The sequence below is a fragment of the Oryx dammah genome, unplaced genomic scaffold (assembly GCF_014754425.2).
Source record: "Oryx dammah isolate SB20612 unplaced genomic scaffold, SCBI_Odam_1.1 HiC_scaffold_21, whole genome shotgun sequence".
NCBI lineage: Eukaryota > Metazoa > Chordata > Mammalia > Artiodactyla > Bovidae > Oryx > Oryx dammah.
Genome location: NW_024070205.1, coordinates 3,404,416 through 3,428,900, shown reverse-complemented (window position 1 = coordinate 3,428,900; position 24,485 = coordinate 3,404,416). Strand labels below are relative to the sequence as shown.

Genomic DNA, 24,485 nt, shown 5'->3' with positions numbered 1-24,485 from the left:
ATTCTCTGAATTTGTGAAAAGCTACAGGACTTTCTTATTGAGGCAGATTTGGAAACCTGTCGGAACTCACTGTAATACATTAATGGTTTACTAAACAGTCTGAGCTCATTAAAATAATTGTATGACCCTCCTGCCATGGGTCATCTCTTTTGTGTATTTCATTGAATCTGAGACACATATCTTATAAAGCACTTTGATCTGGCTGAAATCAGAATGCATCTTGCCATCCACCGTGTCTTTAAACCAATTAAAGAAAGCATATTGAATCTTCATTTCCATCTGTTAACATGAATAGGGAAGGTACCCCAACTGCATAGCTAGATTGGGGTAAAAAAGAGGTCCATCCAGCTGAGCTGAACCTCAATCAGCGTAGCTTTTTCACCTCCTCTCCTTCTATGTCCACAGACGTTGCCAGGAGGAGGTGTAGAAAGTTCTGGAGAGGTGAGGTCCTCGGGGTGTTCCCCCTCCCTCCTCTGGGGCTCTCCTCTTTTGGTTGGGGCCGGAAGGAGGGACGGGATGCATGCTCCAGTGTGTATGCTTTTAAGTCTAACCTCGTATATTCACACCATTAATGGAATGCTTGTTTTATTAATTGAGTTTTCACAGCAACACTAGCTAGAATTATTAGCTCCATATTAAGGAGATCAAGTCACTGCTTGAACTAGGAGTTTGCCCTGTTTCTTGGCCACTAGGCAGAATCTTTTCTTTTGCATATCAGTATTGAAGCTTTTGCATCACTTGGCAGTGATGTTTGCAGATCCTTGGGCCAGGTTACCGAGAAGGGTTCTGAGGTCCAGGAAGAGTGAAGCGGGCCTGGCCTGAGCTGGTCCTGTGCCAGGGACAGGAAGGACCTCTCATGACAGCTTCTATGGATGAGCCAGTGAGGGTCAGGGAAAATCAGTAGAAAATGGTGTTTTGGAAGCTGCCCGGAGACAAGGGTTGGCGGAGAGGCTAACAGCTTGATGCTGCTGAGTCACGTGAGATGAGGCCAGGGAAATGAGTGCAGGGATCAGATCTTGGATGCAGGGATCATCAGCAAGGAGACTTGGAACAGTTCTTCACACACCCCAACAGCTCCTGTGTCTCTAAGGATAAAGTGATAAGTGGCTTAGAACCTACGAGGTCTGGCAGGGTTTGACTATCACCTCCTTCTGAGCCAGATCTTTCTTTTCTTCTTCATGTCTGGCTTTAAAAAAATTTTTTTAATTAATATTAAAAAAAAAACTTTTGGCATGGCATGTGGGATCTTAGCTCCCTGATGAGGTACTGAACTTGTGTCCCCAGCGATGGAAGGCAGAGTCTTAACCACTGGACCACCAGGGAAGTCACTGAGAGCACTTGAACTGTATACTATTTACCCAGTGCTGTCTTTCTATATGAGGCCCTATTTCTTTATACCTTTCTAGTATCCCTTATTGGAGAAGGCAATGGCACCCCACTCCAGTCCTCTTGCCTGGAAAATCCCATGGACAGAGGAGCCTGGTGGGCTGTAGTCCATGGAGTCACAAAGAGTTGGACACGACTGAGTGACTTCACTTTGACTTTTCACTTTCATGCATTGGAGAAGGAAATGGCCACCCATTCCAGTGTTCTTGCCTGGAGGATCCCAGGGACGGGGGAGCCTGGTGGGCTGCCATCTATGGGGTCGCACAGAGTCGGACACGACTGAAGCGACTTAGCAGCAGCAGTATCCCTTACACATTTTGCTGACTTTGTTTCTTGTTGACACCAAACTCAATTTTAACACTTTAAAATAAAAACACCATCCAGTTCATTTGCTGCTAATTAACTTCAGTGTTCCTTGGGTGGACTCGCTCTGCCCACTCGCCTGAAATGAAATTAAATCTCCTGATTTCTTGCTATTCCTTCAAAGTTATAACCTGCAAAGCCCTTTTAAAAATGTCTCTTAAAGGCTTCTAATCCCCTCTCTTCAGTTCAAAGTATATTGTCTTAACTCCCTTTTTAAAAATGGCATGTCATACAGTTTTTCTCTGGTTTTTAGTTTACCAAATATCCTACCATGAGAGTGAGCTAACAGAACACAGATATTTGCTTAAAGATACAGCTAATCCCCAGATAGATTTCCATTGCAAATGTGTTTTAAGAAACACGTTGAGGTGAGAACTAAAATTCGTGACCTCTGACATAGATGAATGCTTTTCGTTAGGCCTAACTCCTAAACAATAGTGTTGACGAGCACGGACGCTTAATTAAAAAACACGTTTGTGAAAAGAGAATAGTATTATCTGTATGCCATCAAGTTCTATCTTTCTGAGATTAAAAATTAGAAAAGTACAAAGTAAAAAAGATTGGAGAAGGAGATGAGAAAAATGAAAAAAAAAAAATAGTGAAGCAAATAAGGAAAGTAAGATGAAACTTGAGGTTGGGTTCAAAACGTAGCTTGCTTACGTCCCAGCTGTGAGACTTCAGACAAATCACCTAACCTCTCTGAACTTTACAGATAAGAAGAAGAATTATGTATCTCTTTATCTCCAAGTTTGTTGTACAAATTACATTATATGATTAAAGGGCTAAACATTTTCCTGGATGTGGTAAGAGTACAGTAGTGTTAGCTACTATAACAACCATCATTTAAAATCATAATCATAAAAAGAATCTCATTAGAATGTTACTTACTGTTCAGAAATTAAGGGGTGGAATTATTTTCATTTGTACCAAGTTGGGGGGGGGTGTGTGTGTGCAAATTCGGTTCTGTAGTTCCCAGCAGCTAAAGTAAGAGAAAAACAAATAAGTATGCAGACATGAAAAGGTTTATACACGTCAACATAGGAATCTTGCTCTAGCACTTCCTAGCCAGATCATTGTAAGGGGTCTGTCTCCAAGTCCTTTCTGCCTGATCTGTAGTTCAGAGCATGATGCCTTGCCTATGAGTGCAGTAGGGGTTTTTATTAATGCATGCCTGCAGGTTCTGTGATGATGAGACTAGTTCACTCCACTGTATTGCTGACTTCTTAAAAAATGTTTGTTATTTATTGGTTTATTTGACTTTGCCGGGTCCTCCTTGCGGCACATGGGTTCTTTTGTTGCAGAGTGCAGGATGTTTTAATTGCAGCACATGGGGTCTAGTTCCCTGACCAGGGATTGAACACGGGCCTCCTGCGTTGGGAGCTCGGGGTCTTAGCCACTGGACCACCAGGGCACTCCTGTACTGCTGATGTCATAGAGGCTTTCTTCTAGTACGCGTTTTCCTAATTAATCGACTTACTGAGAACACCATCAAAATCACAAAGGATGTTGTGTATTTATTTGCAGTCATTTAATCAGAAAGGTCGAGATAGTATGGATGAGGGGGAATAAAAGGTTAACTTTTGTGAAAAAGCAGCTCTTGATTGAATGTCTCTTCTTTCCCTCATCAGCAACACCAAGAATATCTCAGGTCACAGAGGCACTCCTTTATTGAAGCATGACTTACTGCAGGAGAAGTGAGTTTCTGATTCCATTCCCAGCCCTGCAAGGATATCTGTGAAAGATTTGGGATAAGCCCATTAAGCTTTCTGAAAGTGCTTTGCATAGAAAGTGGCTGGATACTCGAACTGTCATACAGCTGGGTTCTGAAAGCCCTAATGGTACAAGATTCTGGTTGTCGAAAATAACTAGAGAGGTAGTTGCTTTTTCATTCATTTGGTCATTTTAAGACAAATACAGTTGTTTTTTCTTCATTAATTCAATTAGCATATCATCTTGCCAGTCCTCATTTTTGTTATACCTATGCTGACTGTTTTATCGTTGTTTAGGTAAGAATGTAATGGATTTTGGGGGTGGGGCACGTCTTTTTCTAGTTATCGTGAATACTGCATGGTAGTATTTGGATATGAAAAATGCATCTTTCTTGAGGGAAAATCTATTGAGAGGCCTAGTAACTCAGTCTAATTACTTGAATTAAGGAAGTAAGAGGCCTTGGCAGTGACTTTGAACAACTTTCTTGACTTCCTGCAAAGAGGACCCTTTCCAGCCCTTTTAGAGAAGTTAGTAAAACCGAATCTGACATCACTGCCTCTCAGCAAGTGGTTTGTTCTCAGGGCAGCAGGAGGAAATCGCCCCTGTCTGATAAGACACCAGTTGAAGAGTACGCATTCACTTCTTTCCTTCTTGATTCGGCCTTACAGAGAAACATTGGTTCGGAGATAACCATTATTTTGCCTTTCAGAAGGACGCATGCTGTCTCTCGGGAGTTTGGCTGATTTCCAGATATGACCATGTATCTGTGGCTTAAACTTCTGGCATTTGGCTTTGCCTTCCTGGACACCGCAGTGTTTGTTGCAGGTAAGCACAAGGAAATTCATATTTCCTTAGTTATTTGTGTGTGTGTGTGTGTAAGGACATTGGTTTGAAATAGACATAAAAGCAAGTGAAGTGTTGGTGACTGGAGGTGAGGAAGCCCTCTGTAAAACGGTCAAGGTCATTGTCCCTTGGAGAGACATGGCTCCCTGGGGGACGGAATACACTGTTTCTGTTCAAAAAGGCATACGTGTTTGGCCCCAAAATCACGATTCCAAAGGCAAACATTGTCTTTCTGTATCTTTGTTTACAAACTGTTCAAGGATATTACACCAGCAGTGTTGAAAGTCTGAAGATATCTGAATGACCAAAAAACTAAATTTTGGTCTTTTTAACAAAACCTGCATTTGTAAAAACCATAATATGGCTTTGTTTGCACACAAACCACTCCTTTTCTTTTCAGACCGGGGGTTTGCTTCCTCAAATTTTGATTATGGCCAAAATATTTTATTGACTACTTAAGTGTATGGTACTTAAAAAAAAAAAGCAAATTTGGATATGGCATTAAAGAGTAACTTTTTGCAAAATTTTTATCACAAAACGTATTTTAAATCAAGGTTTTTGTTCCTTACAATCCTTTGAATGATTATTTCCTCTGAATACTCTTGCAGGGCCACCGCCCTTCCTGGGTGCTGGGTAAATCTTACAGCCTTGACGAGATAAAAATACTTAAACTCTTAAGAATCATGCAAATAAGGCATTCTATAGGAAAATGTAACTGACTGGAGCTCCTGCATCTATTCAACTTTAAGATCTTTACACACTTCTGGCCCACTTAGTGGACATTTCTCGAACGGTTCCACTGTGGGTCATGAGTACATTTCGGTTGATATTTAGTATGACTTCTTATGGTGGAGGATCGAAAAGCTTTTTAAAAAAATTATTATTGAAAGGATGTTTGAAATGATATTTTTGCAGATTTCTAAATAAATTTAAAAAATGGGAAACATATTAAAAAAAAATCTTGCTTACTATAATTCACTTTGAAATGCCCTTTAAAAAAATTTGCACCACTCTCCTTTTCTCTAAAAGGCAGGACAGAAGTTTTCTTTTGAACATGCTACACTGTTAATTTACATTCTGTGAAACTAAAGATAGTAGAAAGTAGTGTGTATATATATATATTTTTTTTCTTTAACTGCAAAAATGGATTAAAGATTTTTTATGTAGGTATAGCATTTTGTCTTAGTACAGAAAATGTTTATTAAGTTACCATTCCTATGAAGCTGGTTATCACAATTAAAGTATTATAAGGAATAATAATTTTTATAAGGTAATACATGTATTATCACGTCACAGTAAATTTCCATTAAAATTTTCACTCAGAAACTGTTGCACAACTTTCTAAATGAGATATTTTGTAAGCCATAGAGCAAACTACCATAAAAATTTCAACTTAGCCTATTAAGGCTTTTTACTCTAAGAAACATCTTTGAATTTATATTCAACATGAGAGTATAAAATGATCTAGAAACCTTTAAAGCAATTTTGATGAATAGTTTATACCATAGATAAATGAATATGTGTACAAAGATTTATTTTGAAAGACCAAGTTTAACCTGAACTGCTCAGAGAAACACTAAGGGCAAACATCTTTATAGTCTTCCTATAACATATACTCATGTTTGGGGAAAAAAATATAGATACAATTATCTAGGTGTGCAAATCTTGTTTATCATACTTTGAAGTCCCAAGAGAGATTTTGTGGTTCACTGCATAATTTGGGAAATTATTAGTTCTTTCAATGATATATTTTCTTTTATTAGCAAGCTGTGAGTTAGAGTATATGTTTTATTTGAAGGTGTTAAATTGAGTTTAATGTTTATAAGAAATATTAGACATCAAATTTATATTGTGTATTTTAAACACATAAAGAAATAGAGCCAAATGGAGAGAGACATCAATGGATAAATTGACGACAACTTGGACATGTTATTTAATCTCTAAAATGCAAATGTTGGCAAAGTTCAACTTTCCCAGAGCAGTCACAATGCTGGGTTGAGTTTTACATAAAAGTCAGTAATCTCTTTGCTCTGTGCTTCTTTGCTGAGATAACAGGAAGCCAACATTTTGTTTAAATTTTCTAAATAATTCGCGGGGAGAGAGATGGTTTCAAGAATGCAGGTAGAGATGAATGGTCTCTGGCTTGAACAAAGTATGGCCAGCTTACAGCTTTGTACCGTCACAGCTATGAAGGCAGGGATTATGTGAGTTATGAGTCATAACAATTAAGAGTTGTTTCCTGGACATAGTTTTTCATTTTTCCATCGACAGAAAATAAATAGCTTATGTTACGAATGCGTACTTTGCCTTGCACACTTACGGGAGTTCAGTCTAACTGTTAATGGAATTGGATCGGCAATCCTATTAAGGTCTAAATACAATGTAGAGTTTTGGGGGTGTGGGGATGAAGACGTACTGAGTTTTTGGAAAGTATTTTTCCTAATACACATCTGCCTGGGATCCTTCTTGTTGCTAGGACTTGAAACACGTTTGGTGAGGGGAAGGTAAGGTGAGGCTAGGGGTCTGCTTCCGTTTCCACCCTTGCCTCACGGGACGGAGCGCAGGGTCAGCGTACTCAGTATTGAGCTAGGTCCTTGCTGTGTTCTGGGCTACGTGGTGTCCTTTTGCCAGTGATGGTTAACCTCTGTAAGAATACAGATGCTTCTACATGTCCATACACACACATAAACAGGCTAATTACACGTGTGTGGGCTCTATATGAATATGTGCCAGTTATTTCATCACATATACAAACATATATATGAGTATATATTGGTTTCTCATCTGTCTACTGATTCTCCATATTTGTCTACTTTTAACACTGTGGTTCTACAGGACTCAGTCTTAGGCCAGTTTTATTCTCATTGAGTAGACTCTGGGAGTTGGTGATGGACAGGGAGGCCTGGCGTGCTGTGATTCATGGGGTCGCAAAGAGTCAGACACGACTGAGCGACTGAACTGAACTGAAACTCAGAGTTCCTTATCATCACCTGCTGTGTACTAATGGTCCTTATTCTCTGTCTCCAGATTCACCCCTTACACGGGTGAACCTACCTCCTTGCCTAAATGGAATCTTGCTTCATTGCCTTGCGTTTTTGCAAAAGAGAAAGTCTGAAATACGTATATTTAAATGGTCCCCAAGTCACATCATTTTACTTTATAAAGATGTCTAAAATCTTTCCCCTCTTCATCTCCATTGCCATCCCTTTCATTTCTGTCTTTATCCCTTTTCACACTCCTATTGTAACGATCTCATCGTCTGTCCATTTCTTTTCACACCCTACAGCTTTAAAAATATAAAATGAAAGAGGGAAAAACCCTTGGACATCTCATCGCCTTGGTCTGCACTGCCAGGACACTCCTCAGGGAGACAGGAGCTGGGCAGGGATTTTTTTTCCTTTTAAGATGGACTGAAATAGAGCAAGCAGGAGGCAGTTCCAACGCCCTGCTTCTCTGCACTTGCTTCAGACCTTTAAGGTTCTGTGCAAATAAATTCTCTGTCGTCACTCTTGCCACAAAATATCTCCACCATGATTCTATACATTTTATCACCCTTCCTTGTATAAAAAATGAAACAGTGTTTCACATACTGTTTCAATCTTTTGCTCTTGGCATTCAGTTCAGTTCAGTTCAGTTGCTCAGTTGTGTTCGACTCTTTGCGACCCCATGAATTGCAGCACGCCAGGCCTCCCTGTCCATCACCATCTCCCGGAGTTCATTCAAACTCACGTCCATCGAGTCGGTGATGCCATCCAGCCATCTCATCCTCTGTCGTCCCCTTCTCCTCCTGCCCCCAATCCCTCCCAGCATCAGAGTCTTTTCCAATGAGTCAACTCTTCACATAAGGTGGCCAAAGTACTGGAGTTTCAGCTTTAGCATCAGTCCTTCCAAAGAAATCCCAGGGCTGATCTCCTTCAGAATGGACTGGACCTCCTTGCAGTCCAAGGGACTCTCAAGAGTCTTCTCCAACACCACAGTTCAAAAGCATCAATTCTTTGGTGCTCAGCCTTCTTCACAGTCCAACTCTCACATCCATACATGACCACTGGAAAAACCAGTACTTTGGCTCTTGGCATTACTGTTTACCAATCAGAGCATGCTTTCCAGTGTAACTTACATGAAAGCAGGAACCATCTTTTTTGTGCTTGATTTCTTCCCAGGTGCTGAAAAAGTAATGGGCATCTTTTTTGGGGGTGTGCATACCTGCAGATTATAATAGTAGAGAAATGAGGTGGGGGTAGGGGGAGGAGATAAGAAAAAAGTAAAGACAGAAAGAGGAGAAATATAAGATGAAAAAACTAGACAGAGGCCAAGTGGGAGGATGGAGGCTGTTTGATAAAATGAACAATTTTATCAAGATTAGATAAAATCATTTTAGATCTAAATCTTTACAGGCATTGCCTCCCCCTAACCCCATTTCCTTCTCTCATATCATTTTACTTTTTATCTGGAAAGAGCCTCTGATTTCTTAAAAGTCCAATGTTCAAGAATATTGTTCCTAAATTTTTCTTGACTTGCTCTTTTGGACATTCTTGTTAGAGCCATTTGGTTTGATGGATCAGTTTTGTTCTTCAAATCCAGATGTCCTTGGGGCAAAAAGTAAGAACTAGGAAGGGAGCGACTCATGTGGCAGGGGCACACGGTGCCTGGGGTCTTGTCCAGCCTTTCCGCAGACCCGCGTGGGCGGCACTTGGCTTAGAGTACTGGGGCTGTTTCCAAGGGTGGATGGAAGACAGCTCACCTTGTCAGCCTCACCGCCTGTGCACAGCAAGCCTGGAGGAGTCTGAGCATCACTTCTTCCTGGGTAATGTGACACTGGATTTCGGTCTGAGCAGGTGAAGAGCAGAGATTTGTAGTCAGGTTGATCAAATTTGTTACTGAAAGTCTAGTGTGAACATTGCAAGGTTTTGTTTTCAGACCCTGTATGTGTAAGGCAATGGTGCAGAGAAAGACATTCGTCTTCAGGGCAGTTCCCCGGTTGTTTTCAGTCGTCTTCTAAGTTTATGAGAATTGGTAGGAGAGAAAACAGTGGAATTTAACTTAACCTCAGTTTAAACTTAATTTTAATCTTGTCTAAATAGATTTTTCATTATAAGGCACCCAACCACATCAAAGCTGCCTAACACTACAGAATTAATGCTATGATGTTTACAAGCATAAAGATATTAGTAGTAGTCTTATAAGCAATGAGGAGTTACTATATAGCACAGGGTACGATATTCAATATCTTGTAATAACTTATAATGGAAAATAATCTGAAAAAAATCACTGAATCGCTTTGCTGTACACCTGAAACAAAACAATATTATAAATCAACTGTACTTCAATTAAAAAAAAAACAAAGATAGTCTTATGGAATGATAAAGAAAAAAATATGGCAGGCTATTCATTTAAAAATACCATGTGATATCTATTTTTACGTACTTCTGAAACACATGGAAGTAAATATTATAGAAATTATTCGTTTTTTTTTTTTTTTACACAGCTGCTGCTACTGCTAAGTCGCTTCAGTCGTGTCCGACCCTGTGCGACCCCAGAGACGGCAGCCCACCAGGCTCGCCATCCCTGGGATTTTCCAGGCAAGAACACTGGAGTGGGTTGCCATTTCCTTAACCCAACTGATATTTAGATTAGAAAATATTTAATTATTTCCTAAAATCTTTAATATGCATTCCTTTAACCTCTAAATATATACATCAATATATTACTGAAATTTCAGTCTCTCAAGAGCTTGGGAAATGGCTCTTGTAAGCAGAATATTATATGTTCAGATATAACAATAGAAACAAGGAAAATAAAGAAACGGAAAGCTTCCTACTCTTTCAGCTGGGACAAACATAAGCAAACAGAAATTCAGTGTTGGTGAAGTCCTCAAGAACTGCTCACGTCCTATCACTGTACCTTCCGATGATTCATTTTTGAAAATATAATCAGGAAGATTATCAATGCTTTTATTAGGTTCTTTACTGATGACCCAAACAGAAGCAAACGTTAACATCTTTTATGGTGCATAGTTATACAGTGTTGAAAACTTAAACATTCATTTCCTGTTAAAAATGAGACACACGTATCTGAAGTGAAAAAAAATTGCCTTACTAAAACTTAAGTTTCTCCTGTAAGTGTATTGCAGGTGTGATAAAGTTGTAACTACATGTCATGATATCTAAATGAAAACAATTGTCATTCATATATTTAAAAATTTACTTTCAAACAAAATGTGATTGCCTGGAGGAAATTCATCAACCCCCTGAAAAAGTGATCTTCTGGAGCAGAGCCTAAGGGCTGAGGGCACCTCAATGTCCTGCTCATTTCCTAGTGTTAGGAAATGAGCAGCTGGCCAAGTGCACTTAGCAAAAATCCCTGATGGATAAGAAGAATCTCTGTGTTGTCAGTTAAAAAAAATGTCCCGACAGTCATGAAAAGGGATTAAAGACACATGTATAAGTGATGGTGTTAAGAGATGTTAACAAAGGGGCAATATCAAGGGAATAAAGTGTGGTCACTGTATTTTAAATATGTCTACTTAAAGGGAAAAAAAAATCCTTCATTTACTGATAAAAGAGACATATTAAGCATCATAGAAAGTGAGTCAGGACCCATTCTAAGTTGGAGAAGACCATGGCAGGTGGAATGAGAAATATATTGGAAAACAAATTCTATGAATTGTATGATCTGGGTCCAATCATTTTCCACTTCTGATCCACAGTTTGCTCATCTATAAACTGTCATTGGCATGAAAAGTGATAATCTGTCAAAATGCTTTAAAAATGATGAGACACTCTGCAAAGTTGAAATTTCCATTTATAATCCCATGCAGTCAGCACACAGCTCTTCTCCATTGAAATATGGGTCCAAGTCACACTTCTTCCTTGGAGAGTCTGAGAAGATGAAGTTGGAGTCTGTGTGGCAGAAGAATAAACCCTTAAGAATCTTTGAATGTTTTAAATTTTGTATCCCCTGTTTTAGAGGTTTGCAAACTCCTCTGGATTCTACTTCTTGATTTATAGATCCATCCTGTATCACAACTCTGCTCCAGAGTCTTATTTCTTACTGTAACCATAGTCTGGATCCTTGCTTCTCCTCAGATCCCACTAGGGCTGTCTTTGTAAAAGGCAAAACTCACCTTTGCTCATGGCTTCTTCAGTGCCTCCCAGAGGGACAGAGAACATATTGATCCTGTGATTTTGATCTCAGGAGTGTTTTGACTCAACATTTATGAATATAAACATTAAATTAGAATATACCAACATTTTTGAGTTTTCCTTGAATACAGATTTCACACAAAAATCTCCCTCCATTAAGCCAATTTAATTCTGTATTTTTTATATAACATAATTGAATCATTACCAGTCTTTCCATTTTTATTTTACTGAACTAAAGTTCAACAGCATCAATTTTCATGTAGCTTTTACAATTGTTATTAAATTCATGAATTGATTTTTACTCACATCATATTTACTGATTATAGTTTATGCCTGTGGGAATTTTTCCTTTATGGCTATTGTTTTTCTAAGTGTAATTTTTCTTGTCAAGCAATACACGTGCTTAGTCGCTCAGTTGTATCTGACTCTTTGCGACCTCACAGACTATAGCCCACCGGGTTCCCCTGTCCATGGGATTCTCCAGGCAAGAATACTGGAGTAGGTTGCCATGCACTCTTCCAGGACATCTTGCCAACCCAGGGATAGAACCAAAGTCTTCTGCACTGCAAGAGGATTCTTTACCATCTGAGCCACCAGGGAGGCCCTATTATTTTTCCAAGTGTAATTCTTCCTGTCGAGCAGTACAGATCTAAATTCCCCCAAAAGACTTTAATTTTTCTGTGTAGCCAGAAACAACATTTCCTGTGTGCAGTTTTAGACACTGCTGATTTCTTTCTTTCTTTTTTCACATTTCAAAGTCACATAAAATGTAATTTATGTGATATAATTTTTCACTTTTGTCAAATTTTAGATTGAGCAGTACTAGCCATCATCAGATCTGTTTCGTGTTGATAACCTCTATTTGTAACACCCATTTTGTGACTGAGAGCTCTTTTACCAAGCTTCCTTTGAGATTGAGAGTTTTTGTTATTTCTCAGGTAGCCAATGGAAACTTCAGAAACACTGATTGGACTGTTGTACAGTCTAGCATTATTATATGTTAATTCTCATTTGTTTGTGCCAACTTCTTACTAACTGGTGGAGCAAAAGATAAATAGAACAATCAACAGAAGTTTGAAATGTTCTCAAGACACCATGGCAAGTGCAGTAAAAGAATAGTGTCTAACTGGCTTCCCTGGTAGCTCAGATGGTAAAGTATCTGCCTGTAATGTGGGCGACCAGGGGTCGATCCCTGAGTCTAGAAGGTCCCCTGAAGAAGGAACTGGCAACCCACTCGAGTATTCTTGCCTGGAGAATCCCCCGGACAGAGGAGCCTGGCAGGCTACAGTCCACGGGCTCACAAAGTCTTGGACATGCCTGAGTGACTAACACACGAGCACCCTCCTCTGTTCTCTGTGCGTTTAGGGAAAATGAAAGCTCACACGGTTCTAGGGGAATCCCTCTAGATTTCTCCAGCTGCATCTGGAACCACTTTGTGACATGTACTGAATACTCTCGTCACTTCCATTTTCCCAAAATACAGTGTTTTCCTGCCTGCAAGCCGTTGCAGCTTTCCCCCACTGTGCTTTCTTCCCTCCATAATGTTTTTAAATTGGGCAAAGTATAATTGCTCTTCAAAATTTAGTTCAAAGGTCACCTCCTCTGGGCAGCCCTCCTGGACTTCCCCTAGTCTTCTGCGCCTTTCACACTTGGGTAGGTCCTCTTCTGAGCCGGAGGTCTGTTTCTCTGGCTGTTTCTCACCGCTGCTGGTGAGCTCCGGTAGGTTTTCAGCAGGTCTCTACTCATTTACCAGAGTTGAATGGTCCAACCCAAATCTGTCCTTGGAAAGTACTTAAGTCATAGAAAAAATTTGTATTGTCCTTTTGTTGTTGTTGTTCCTTAAGTGAATTATTCATAGAAAAATTTATATGTGATAGAAAATTTCAAGAAATAGATCAAAGAAAAAAATTCTTAAACTCCTTGCTAATGTTATTTCTTTCTTTCCTGCCGTTCCTCTCTTTCAGTCCCATGCTGTGTATAAAACTGCATATCGCATTTTTTCCCACAGATGAACCACGATTATTCTAGGCAACTTGAGAAATACAGAAATCAATACATAAGGAAATAAAAACCAGTTACCAACACCCATCACCTACACACTTTCTGAGTATTTCATTTTACCAGACTAGCGAACCCTATTTATTTAGCCGTGTATTCATTAATCAATGTTTTCTGAGCGTTTTCCCTGTACTGTGAGTTGGGAATACCATATTCCATGGCTTTCCTTGTGTAGTGTATGACCTCCATGTGGCAGTGCAGCTTAGGGATAAGGTTTTACATCTTTCAGATTCTTTTCTTTCTTCTGGTTCTACCTTCTGGCGTTTGGGATCTTGCCTCCTGGGCTAGGGATTGGACCCAAGCCACCTTCAGTGGGGGCATGTAGTCTTAACCACTGGACACCAAGGAAGTCCCTAAATCTTCCAAATTCTTCATAAGCTGTCTCCTTAAAGTAATAGTACAACTCGCAACAGATAATTATTTGTATTCTCAATCTTTTACAAATGATAAATTGCTCCTTTAAAATCTACATATAGTACAATATTTAAATAAAAATTCTATTCTTGCCAGGCTATATTTAGGCCCCCATTCCAACCAGGTTTCTTCAGCAGGCTTTTGGTTATGGAAACTTTGGGGCTGCCACTGAGTTGTATAGATTATTATTAGATAGTTAATCAATCAAGGTGATAGATGTACGGAGGAGGTAGCCAAGGGTATCAATTTGTTTCGGTTTGTTTATGATTTAAACTGAAAATAAAATATTTACTTGGAGAGGAATTTTACACACACACACACACACACACACAAATCCTCCACTGGTTTTGGTGATCTTTCACAGTAACTTTTTAGGCTCACCCCCTCATAAAGAGTGGGAGTTGGGGGGGGTAAGCGTTGTGATTTCTTTTTTCAAATTTTTATTATTATTTTTTTTAGCCATGCCATGTGGCATGTGGGAATCTTATCTCCCTGACCAGGTATTGAACCTGTGCCCCCTTGCATTGAGAGCATGGAGTCTTCCCACTGGACCACCAGGGAAACCCAGGGTTGTGATTTCAGACTGAGGCTATCTGATTCTAGGTTTATTTTTTCAGCCTTCCTAATGGTCAGCTTAAAAAGCAGGGACACTTGCCCATGGCTGCCTGGTGATGGGCAACTCACACCAAGACTGAGGAGGTAGTGCTTAGAGCTTATTTGGGTGAGATTCCTGATTTAGCTCCATGAGAGAGCCATTGTACCCTGAGCCACTTCTGTGTCTTTAGCGAGATCTAAGACTATCTCTTATGAAACGCAAAAAGACATCTTTGATTAATTGGTCTTAACTATGAATATTGATGCCATGTTAATAATGCAAAAGTGATATATTACCATTGTCTTGAAATGGTGGTTATCAAAAGCATAGCACCAATTCTGACTGGAGCTGAGTGATAGAATGGAAAGACTGGATTTCCCCATACCTAATTTGGTTTTGATATTGTATAAAGTGAAGGCTATTGAATAATTTACAGAAGTATCTAGAATTTTTTTTTTTTTTTTTGCTTTTGAAGTTTGAAGCAAGGGAAGTAACTTGACCTTTGCTAAATGCTTTGATCATGGAAAACATATGAAGTTCTCGTCTCATTCCAGGAAGTGTAGACACCAGATTGTCTTTTCATAGTCATCCCAGAGGCATAGTAAATGAATCAGGTAGAGCATTCTTACGGTTTGCTACTCCAGGAATAAGTTGATGATAACTTAAAGGAAAGTAAAGAAAAAAAAAAAATCTATTGTTTGGTTGCCTTGATGAATGTGGGCTGCCAATCAGATAATTCAGGCCAAATATTGTACTCTGACTTCTCAGACTTTGGTTTCTTAACCCCTTTTGGGTTACTAAACCAAGACTTTAACTTTTCCCTAATAAACCCTGTCTCTCTGCTTTTCGGTGGTCCATGGTTTTATTTTCTAAATTTGCTTATTGATTCTTCAGGTGTGATCAAGATCTGTACTCACGAAAAAAGCATAAAGAGAGTGGAAGACACCCGTTCAGAGTTTTGACTGTGAGAGGAAGTGATGATATGAACTAGGTAGATGAGGACAAGAAAAGGGTCGGGAAGTTGACAGAAGAAATTTAAAGAGATAATGCTAGACATTATCAATACAGGCTAGACATTATCAATACAGGCTAGACATTATTAATACAGGCTAGACATTATCAATACAGGCTAGACATTATCAATACATGCTAGACATTATCAATACAGGCTAGACATTATCAATACATGCTAGACATTATCAATACAGGCTAGACATTATCAATACAGGCTAGACATTATCAATACATGCTAGACATTATCAATACAGGCTAGACATTATCAATAGAGGCTAGACATTATCAATACAGGCTAGACATTATCAATACAGGCTAGACATTATCAATACATGCTAGACATTATCAATACAGGCTAGACATTATCAATACAGGCTTCAAAATTTATGAGTTCTCAAACCCCCTCTCCTTGTCACCACTTGTATTTCATTCTTTCACACTTCTGCCAAGTTTATAGGGGCAATTCCCCTGCCTCCATATTCCTTTCTTTTAATATTTACTTTTCTGGTTCACTAGTAAATTTCATCTTTAGTAGTAACTAGCAGTTAAACTTCATCTTTGAAAGCCATTTATATTTGCCCTTTATACATTGCCATTGCCACCTTTTTCCCTGTTGATTTTGAAGAACTCCTTGAATATTGCAGATAGATAAACCTGCTTATTACTAGTTAAAAAAGAGATGATACTAAAAATGTTGGAATCAGGCCAGTTCTACTTTTAAAGTGCTGAAGAAAGTAACCTTTGCCATCTTGCCTAGACTTCATTCTGAGCTTTCCAACTACGAAACATGAGGAAAATTACCTCTTAAATTCTCAGCTTCATTATCATGGCAGCAGTTCTTAAATAAGACAATTTACTCATTGGTTTAATTGTTTTTAGCGTCCCTACTATGTGCCAGAAACTATTCCAAGTGCTGACATAGAGGTAAATACACCAGGAATAAAAATAGTGGTAAATAGTGGTAAATACAACTTTCTTGAAACCTACACCTTAGCAAGAAAGATAACAGAAAACCAAATACATAATCGAGAACATGAGGATGTTGATGAGCGTTGGGAAGTGAAGCAGTGTGATATGACCCCCATCAGGCAGGTGTGAATGGCTCTTCAGACAGAGTGATCAAGGAAGACTTCTTTGAGGAAGTGTCATCAAGCTCCTTGTCAGCCGCCAAGAATATAAAGATTCATGTGAAGAGCAACTTGCAGGCTCAAAGACCCTTTGGATAAAGCAAACAATGGATGGGTTCACGGCCCAGAAAGGAGGTGAGAGGCTTGCAGTGTGGCAGGCACAGACGGAGTACTCAGGTGTGCTGAAGAGGGAGAGAGCAACAGAAGGGGCAGGTTCCCGGCACCTCTTGGGGGTGGAAAGAGTGTGGACTCACCCTAAGTGCAAGGAGAAGAAGCCATTTGGAATTTTCACACAGAGAACGACCTAGCCTCTTTTCCTTCTTCAGAAACTATCCTGGTGCTGTGGGGAGAGCAGACTGGAGATGAAACAAGTCTGGGGACTAGTTAGCACCAGGCGAGATGGCAGAAGGGAGAATCTGGACTGAGTGTTGATGGTAACAGAAAGGACAGATTTGCACAGGGTCTGGAGAAGTTGCGGTGTGGAAAGGAAGTAAGACGTCGTGCAGAGTGACTCATTATTTTCCCCATGAGCAATGAAGACGGGAAACATCCCAGGAGGAGGCAGACAATCCAGGGTCTATTTTGTCCATGCTTGAATTCTCATTAGACATCCATCTAGAGATGTGGAGAAGTCAGCTGGAGTTAAATTAAGCACAGGGGTCTCCCTGTTTAATGGGATTGACATATGTACCCTGTTGGTACTCTGTGACTAATGAGAACCTACCGTGTAACACGGGGCGCTCTGTCACTGCTGTGGGTGACCTAAATGGGAAGGGAGTTCAGAAAAGAGGAGACTCAGATGTGGGGGCTTCCCTGGTGGCGCAGATGGTAAAGGATCTGCCTGCGATGCAGGGGCCCAGGTTTGGTCCCTGAGTTGGGAAGAGCCTTGGAGAAGGGAGTGACCACCCACTCCAGTATTCTTGTCTGGAGAATTCCATGGACAGAGGAGCCTGGTGGGCTGCAGTCCATGGGGTCACAAAGAATTGGACATGACTAACACACACACATACACACACACGTGTATATATGTATATACATGTATATGTATCTATTACAAAAAAGCATATATATATATCTATATATCTGATTCACTTTGCTGTATCACAGAAACTAACAAATACTACAAAGCAGCTATACTCCAATAATTTTTTTTTTAAGACTAAGGGGCTCATTAGGTCTTGATCGGAGCCATAACTTTGGGATTCACTGTGTGCAGATGAATTCAGAGCTGAGGGACTGACTCTGAGACACCTGGAAGAATGTTCACGTGGAGAAGGACTGGGGACTCAGAGCCGAGGCCTGGGTGCACCGTGTTTGAAGGGGTTGGCAGGAGGGTTTAAGAGAAGAATGTGAGAAGGGGTAGCTAGTGGGAAAATGGAGAATGTTTTGCTTTGGATGTTGAAAAAAAAGAAGTGATGATTGTGAAAGGCTTAACATGTTTGCTGGCATGTAATAAGAATCCAGTAAATCCCATTAGAAATCCCAATTCATGATGCCTCTTGAAAGGTTATTGATCAGAGATTATGAATTTACTAATTATTGTCAAATATCCCCATTTGATTTGAATATTATCACAAAAATAAATGTGAATGAAGTTATAATAATATTTAGAAGCATGGTATATCAAATATCACATATATGTGTTATATGTGATATATCAAATATCAAATATCTTACATATCATATGTATAGCTTGCTGGCTTAGCTATTAAAAAAGAAAGGTACAATAGTTTTTAAATAAAAACTATGTAAAATATATTGAGAACTTAATAAATTAGGAACTTAACTCAAAAAACAGTGCTCTGTTGAGTCTATTGTGGGGACCTTGCTTTGATGCTTACTGATAAAAAAATCTTTTAAATACTATTTAAGGCAATACTTGGACAGGTTGTGGTGGGTTGTTGGGAGTGAATTTGTTACATTAAAGGCTTATTTCTTTTTTGAAATATAGCTTATTTATATTATTGCGTTCGTTTCAGGTGTGTAGTTAAGTGACCCAGTTGTATATATTTTATTTTCCACTACAGGTTATTATGAGATATTGCATATTATTCCCTGAGTTACACCATAAATCCCTGTTGCTTATCTATTTCATGCATAGTAGTGTGTATCTGGTAATCCTACGATTTATCCTTCCTTCTTCCCTTTCCTTTTGGTAAGCATAAGTATGTTTTCTATGTCTATGAGTCTATTTCTGTTTTGTACATAGATTCATTTGTATTATTTTTTATATTCCACATAGAGGTGATATTATATAGCACTTGTCTTCCTCTGTAAGAGGCTTATTTCTAAATCAAATTTTAAATCTTTCATTTCCTTCAGAAAAGTGAAAACAGTTGGTTATACCATAGTCTTGTTCTAGGTGGAACTAACAGCCTTGATAGCTCTGCAGCATACACACGAGGATTTGTCCTTTCGAGACCACACACAAATAAAATCTTAATTTCAGGCTTAGAGGTTTTCTTACAGGTAAATCTTTAGAGGAGCTTATTTTTGTACTCACTGGTAGTTAACTAGCAAGAAAAGTAGTGCTGACCAAATACTACTCTCAACATTTTATAAATGTGATCTCACGTAACAGGTACACAGCCATTATCAAGTCTGGCTCATACTTCTGCTTGTTCATCTGTTTCCCGATATTTATCATAAAAGCTACTGGCTATCCTGTGCTAAGAGGGAATAGGTAGACTCCCCCTTGGCTGTTGTTCTGGTTTTAAGTACAAAGCCTGAGAAGGAAGGAGCCCAGGGCCCCTCCCGTGTGCCCGGCGTGGCAGGATGAGCCGCCTGTGCCACGCTGCTCTTTGATGTCCCCTTCTACACTTTCTGTATTCAGAATCCTGCAGACTATCAAATCAATGCTCCGACAATCCTCGGTCTCTAGTCTTAATAGAGGACAGCAGAATTATTAATGATTAAACCCAAAGTGCAAGTAATAGAGATATTATCACATTTAGTTTTGTGGGATGGTGTCTCACTTAAGTTGAAAGACAGGCACGTCGAATGTTTGGGTCATTTACTGTGATCCCAATAATGAAATCATACCAAAAGGGCTCAGCACAGGAGACGGTTGTAGAGCCTTCTCTTCCGGCCCTGCTGTATCTTTGTTCAGGGATAAAGCATAGTTTAGGCACAGCTGCTTCATCACACGTGCACACACGGTTGGGGATGGGGGAGAGGGAACGAGAGGAAGAGGACCAATGTACTGTAAGCAGTCTCTTCCTACAGGGGACATAGATGATCATGCTTGTGACTTTTGCATCAGTGAATCAGAAAGCCTAGCTGCTGTAAGTGGAGAAGGCAATGGCACCCCACTCCAGTACTCTTGCCTGGGAAATCCTATGGATGGAGGAGCCTGGTGGGCTGCAGTCCATGGGGTCGCTAGAGTCAGACACAACTGAGCGACTTCACTTTCACTTTTCACTGTCCTGCATTGGAGAAGGGAATGGCAATCCACTCCAGTGTTCTTGCCTGGAGAACCCCAGGGATGGGGGAGCCTGGTGGGCTGCCGTCTCTGGGGTCGCACAGAGTCGGCCACAACTGAAGCTACTTAGCAGCAGCAGCAGCAGCTGCTGTAAGACCATCCACTTGTGTGTAAGGAGTAGGGTGAGAAAGCCTGGAACAACCAAGTAATCCATTTTCAGAGGTATTAGCTCAGTGATGGAGCAAGTATGACTTTATTTGCCCATTTTTTTAAGGATAAAAGTTTGAATGAAGGGAATGACTTTCCATCTAAATAAAAGAGAACTCGAAACAGCTTTCCATGTGAGCAGCTGTGATGCTGGTTTGCTCGCTGGTAACTTGAGAACAAATGGAACCCACAAGTCTACAGATTTGAGAGAGGGAGATTCTTACAGAGAGGAAGACCATTTTCAGGGTGACTTACAACGCAAACTCACCAAAGCCTTTGCAATACAAGAGGATCCCTGTTCTCAGAATAGAAGGCGATGCTACATTGAGGGCCTCTAGAAGGTGCTGATGAAAGAACCACAGGGGATGGCCAGTGCAGGGTCAGAGACAAGTAGAACCTCGGTGTTCTGGACGTGGAACCAGTCAGATACGGTATGAGCAGAACTTCAAAGCTGAGGAAATAAGAATCACAGAAGCACCTTTAGTTGTCAAATGTAAAACTTGTGCCAGCTTTGCCACATTCCATGTTTCAGGAGTGCTGTAAAACTAAAGATATTATCTATTAACATCAATTTAACTTTACATGTTTTCCCCATCTAGCTTAATCAATTTTCAAAACAAAAAAAAAGTGCATTAGGCTCAAGGAATCCAAAATGACTTTTGTGATCCTCAACAGAATGCCTTCTCTTAAACTAAATGTCAAAATGTACTTCCTAAGTGTGGGGTGGTTACAGAGAATGAACGAGAAAGCACTTCATAAAGTGCAGTGAAATGAAGTCATAGAAGGAATTCTTTACGAATTTGGAAAGCCGTGAGGGAGTACAAAGTTCTGTTATTACTGTAATCATTAGCTCTCTTGGTTTTTCACTTTATGAATCGGAATAAAAGTTGAAATCTTGATTTAAAAAATAAGAAATGTTCTCATATTAATCTATAAATCAAATGGAAATATGGAATATTCAGCCACTGTCAGTGTGTACACCTATTTTGTGATCAAACGATTCTATAAATATCTGTATTTGCTAAAGACCAATGGATAAAGAAAAGAAAAAAAAAATCAGTGCAACCCACAAAGCCTTGGTTTTGTGGAATATTTGCTCTGGTATCTGTTTTGTCAGTTTTTGAAAGAAAATTCTTATCATGGATCTACATTTTTTTTTTGCTAAAAGAGTAATCTTTAATTTTAAACTGAAGTGTTTTATAATGTTATTTCTGAAAAAGAAATCCTGCATCTTTTAATTCACCCTTTATTCCATTCCACATTGAATGTAGAAAATATTGTTACAATTCTTTTAAAACTAAAGCTTAATTCATTAAAAAATCTAATTTGGCTTTCCTTGTCCATGAATTTTATCAGAAGCAACACTTCTTAAGGCTATCAGATACCATAGCCCACCTTTCTTTCTAGGCTTCCATTTTATGGGCTGAACATCTGGATTTGATGGGCAGGAAAATATTTCCTTCCGCTGACTTTTTAAATAATCATTTCTTACAGATGCACATGCCTCGCGTCTGTTAATAAAATGGACATGACTTTCATATCTACTGTTTTAACACATAGTGAATTATGGAATTTTCAATGACTTCTTTAAAACTAAATACCCTTTAAAATTCCTTATAAAAACAATATTAAGAGCCACTCTAAAAAGTATTAGGAGCACAGATGTTTTCCTTTAGAGTGTTAATTGATTTAAGATTCATCAAAATGTTGTTAAAACATCCAGAGGTCAACAATAATGATAGCACATGGGTCAGATTAAAATTCTTTTTGTACAAAAAAAGAGAGAGAGAAATGGTAGCTCATTTAATTCTGATTAAAAAATTAACTAGTGGGAAAATTAACAGCAGTCTGACATCTAAAAATGCCATTTGTGCTTGTTTTAATAAAGAAAGAGGATTTAAAATTAGGACTTAAAAGTTACATGGTAACCCTCCCCCCCAAAAAAAAATTTATGTATACAGGTTACAGGTAATAGTTTTGTTTTTAGTGAACAGAGGAGAACTATACATTTTAAAAAAATCCCTTGTCCTCTTTTACAGTTGTAGCAATTAACCTACTGAATGTTTTAGTCTTCAAAATAGAGCACATAACAAGCAGCATTAATCCCACCTTTGCTCTAAATGCATGAGTATGAGAATTAAAGTACTGATTAATTTTTCTTATCCACATTATCAAAGTTACTGATAAGATCAGTGAAGGTTTGGGGGGACTTTAATCTCAGGAAATCGATCATGGGTTTTATCTGTCAAGCAAATTCCATTAACTGGGTAGCAACATCTGCTGAGTACATGACTGATTTTCTTGTGTTTTCCTCATATTTATATTTGCATGTTTATGGTCAAAATAAGTTAATATGTACATAGGATAAGGAAGGACCAGAAAAACTTGTTTTCCTACTAAAATCGTAGACACTGAGGATGGCTTTACTCCTTTCACTTCATTTTTAGATCACATATTTGAATCGTATTGCACACTGTGCTCTTCACTATTTACTGAGAGTCAAGTATTTGTTAGGTGCTGTTTTGTTTAAATTAGCAGAAATATTTTCTGCTTCTTTTGGGGTTAGGATTCCCAGAGATGTTTAGAGAGAAAGATGAAGGAATTTGGAGACAATTATAATGTAAGGCATCATTATTTATGTAATTATAGAATTTTAGAGTAAAGAAATCCTAAAAAAGACTTTAGAAATCATCTATTTTAGCTCATCCACTTTACGAGTGAAAAAGACTGAAACTCAAGATCGTTTAAGACTTGCCCTGTGTTATATGCTCTAAAATGAGGAACCCCAGTCCAGAAATGCTCTTGTACACCCTGAGGTTCATAGCGATTTGCCTGACAGAATGAAATGAATATGAGATTAGACGTTCAGGGACACGCTTTGAACCTTGACCCTGTCACCAGTTTCTGTTGCTTCAACTCTCTCAGACTCTTCTGGGTGGTGTTGAGTCAGTCACTTGATGTCCTCGGAGCTCAGTTCCCTAAAGTGAAATGAACGCAGTCTGAGTGTGATGGGCATTTTGGGCTGGATACCTGGGCTGTCTTGCGCATTGTACCATGTTCAGCAGCACTCCTGGTCCTTACAAGTTAGACATCATAGCCTCCTTTGCCCCCTTCTCCCCTCCACCACAGTCAGTACCACCCAAAAAGTCTTTAGGCATTGCCAGTGGTCTGAGAGCAAAATCTCAGACCCTCATCACCTTCCTTGGGAACTAGTGGTTTAGCTGAAATCACTTCTTTAGGACTCTCCCAGCAGTACCGTTGTGCAATTTGGGAAGGACATAACTCTTGGATGCTTCCAGGAAGGACATACAAAGCATTGTTCACCAGGAAGTTTGATGGGTTACTGTTTAAACTGACCAAAGGGGACATTGATTTTTTTTTGTTGTTTAGAAACTTAAAAGATCAGAAATATCCACAAATTTGAGAATTTTACTATAGCTGCAAGACAGTAAATAGTAAAAAGGTTTAAGAAGGCTCAACAGAACAATATAAAAACATCTTCCTTGTAAGGGCATCATTTTTTTTTTTTTCCATGTAAGAATTATCTGTGTATTTACCAGTTGTCCCAAAGGCAAAACAGCAATTCAGTCCCTATTTCATCGATGAATAGAGACCCACTTCTAATCATAGGGGGCCACAAGGCATGTTCCTCTCTAAGACCAGTTCAACTGTCTCAGGCAGTTGTCTCTGATAAGATGTTCTAGAACCAGCCTTAAGCGTTTCCTGGTGAAAAGGGTCACAGATGTGTTTGCATTGTTTACACAGGGAAGAAAGAGATACCTACCATCCTCAGGTTTTAAACTAGAAGATACTGTTGCTTTCTTTCCTTTCTCTTTTTCGTCCTCAATATTTCCACCCTCTCCCACCCCCCGATTGAATCCAACACCTGCCAGGAGAATAGGAGAGGCTAATTCAGAACAAGGTGTGCTTGGGAGCTACCAAAGGGATCTCAGAAACTTGTCTAGCTATTGATGCAGCTCGGCTGGGCACCACGAGTTTAGGCTGTTTGTCATGCATTGCTGTGAGCTCCCCAAACAAGTGTACTGACTTAAGGTTTTATAGGAAATACGCATCATGGAGTTGGTGGGGGGCCGGGAACCCAAGGAACATTCAGTTGCTATAAAGTCGGAGCTGAGAACTTAAACAGGTTGGTTATGTTCTGCCAGATGGAGATAAAAATTGAGGCAGCCACATCCTGTGACTCG

The 24,485-nt window shown here is 39.3% G+C and overlaps 1 protein-coding gene across 1 annotated transcript in view; it reads left to right on the top strand.

Annotated features, from left to right (window-relative positions):
- Positions 1–4,100: 4,100 nt before the first annotated feature.
- PTPRC (protein tyrosine phosphatase receptor type C) overlaps positions 4,101–24,485 on the top strand; it is a 141,625-nt gene continuing 121,240 nt past the window's right edge. Inside the window, exon 1 of the mRNA XM_040263779.1 lies at positions 4,101–4,284. Coding sequence (XP_040119713.1) covers positions 4,212–4,284 — 73 coding nt within the window. The 5' untranslated portion in view covers positions 4,101–4,211. The remainder of the gene's footprint in view (positions 4,285–24,485) is intronic.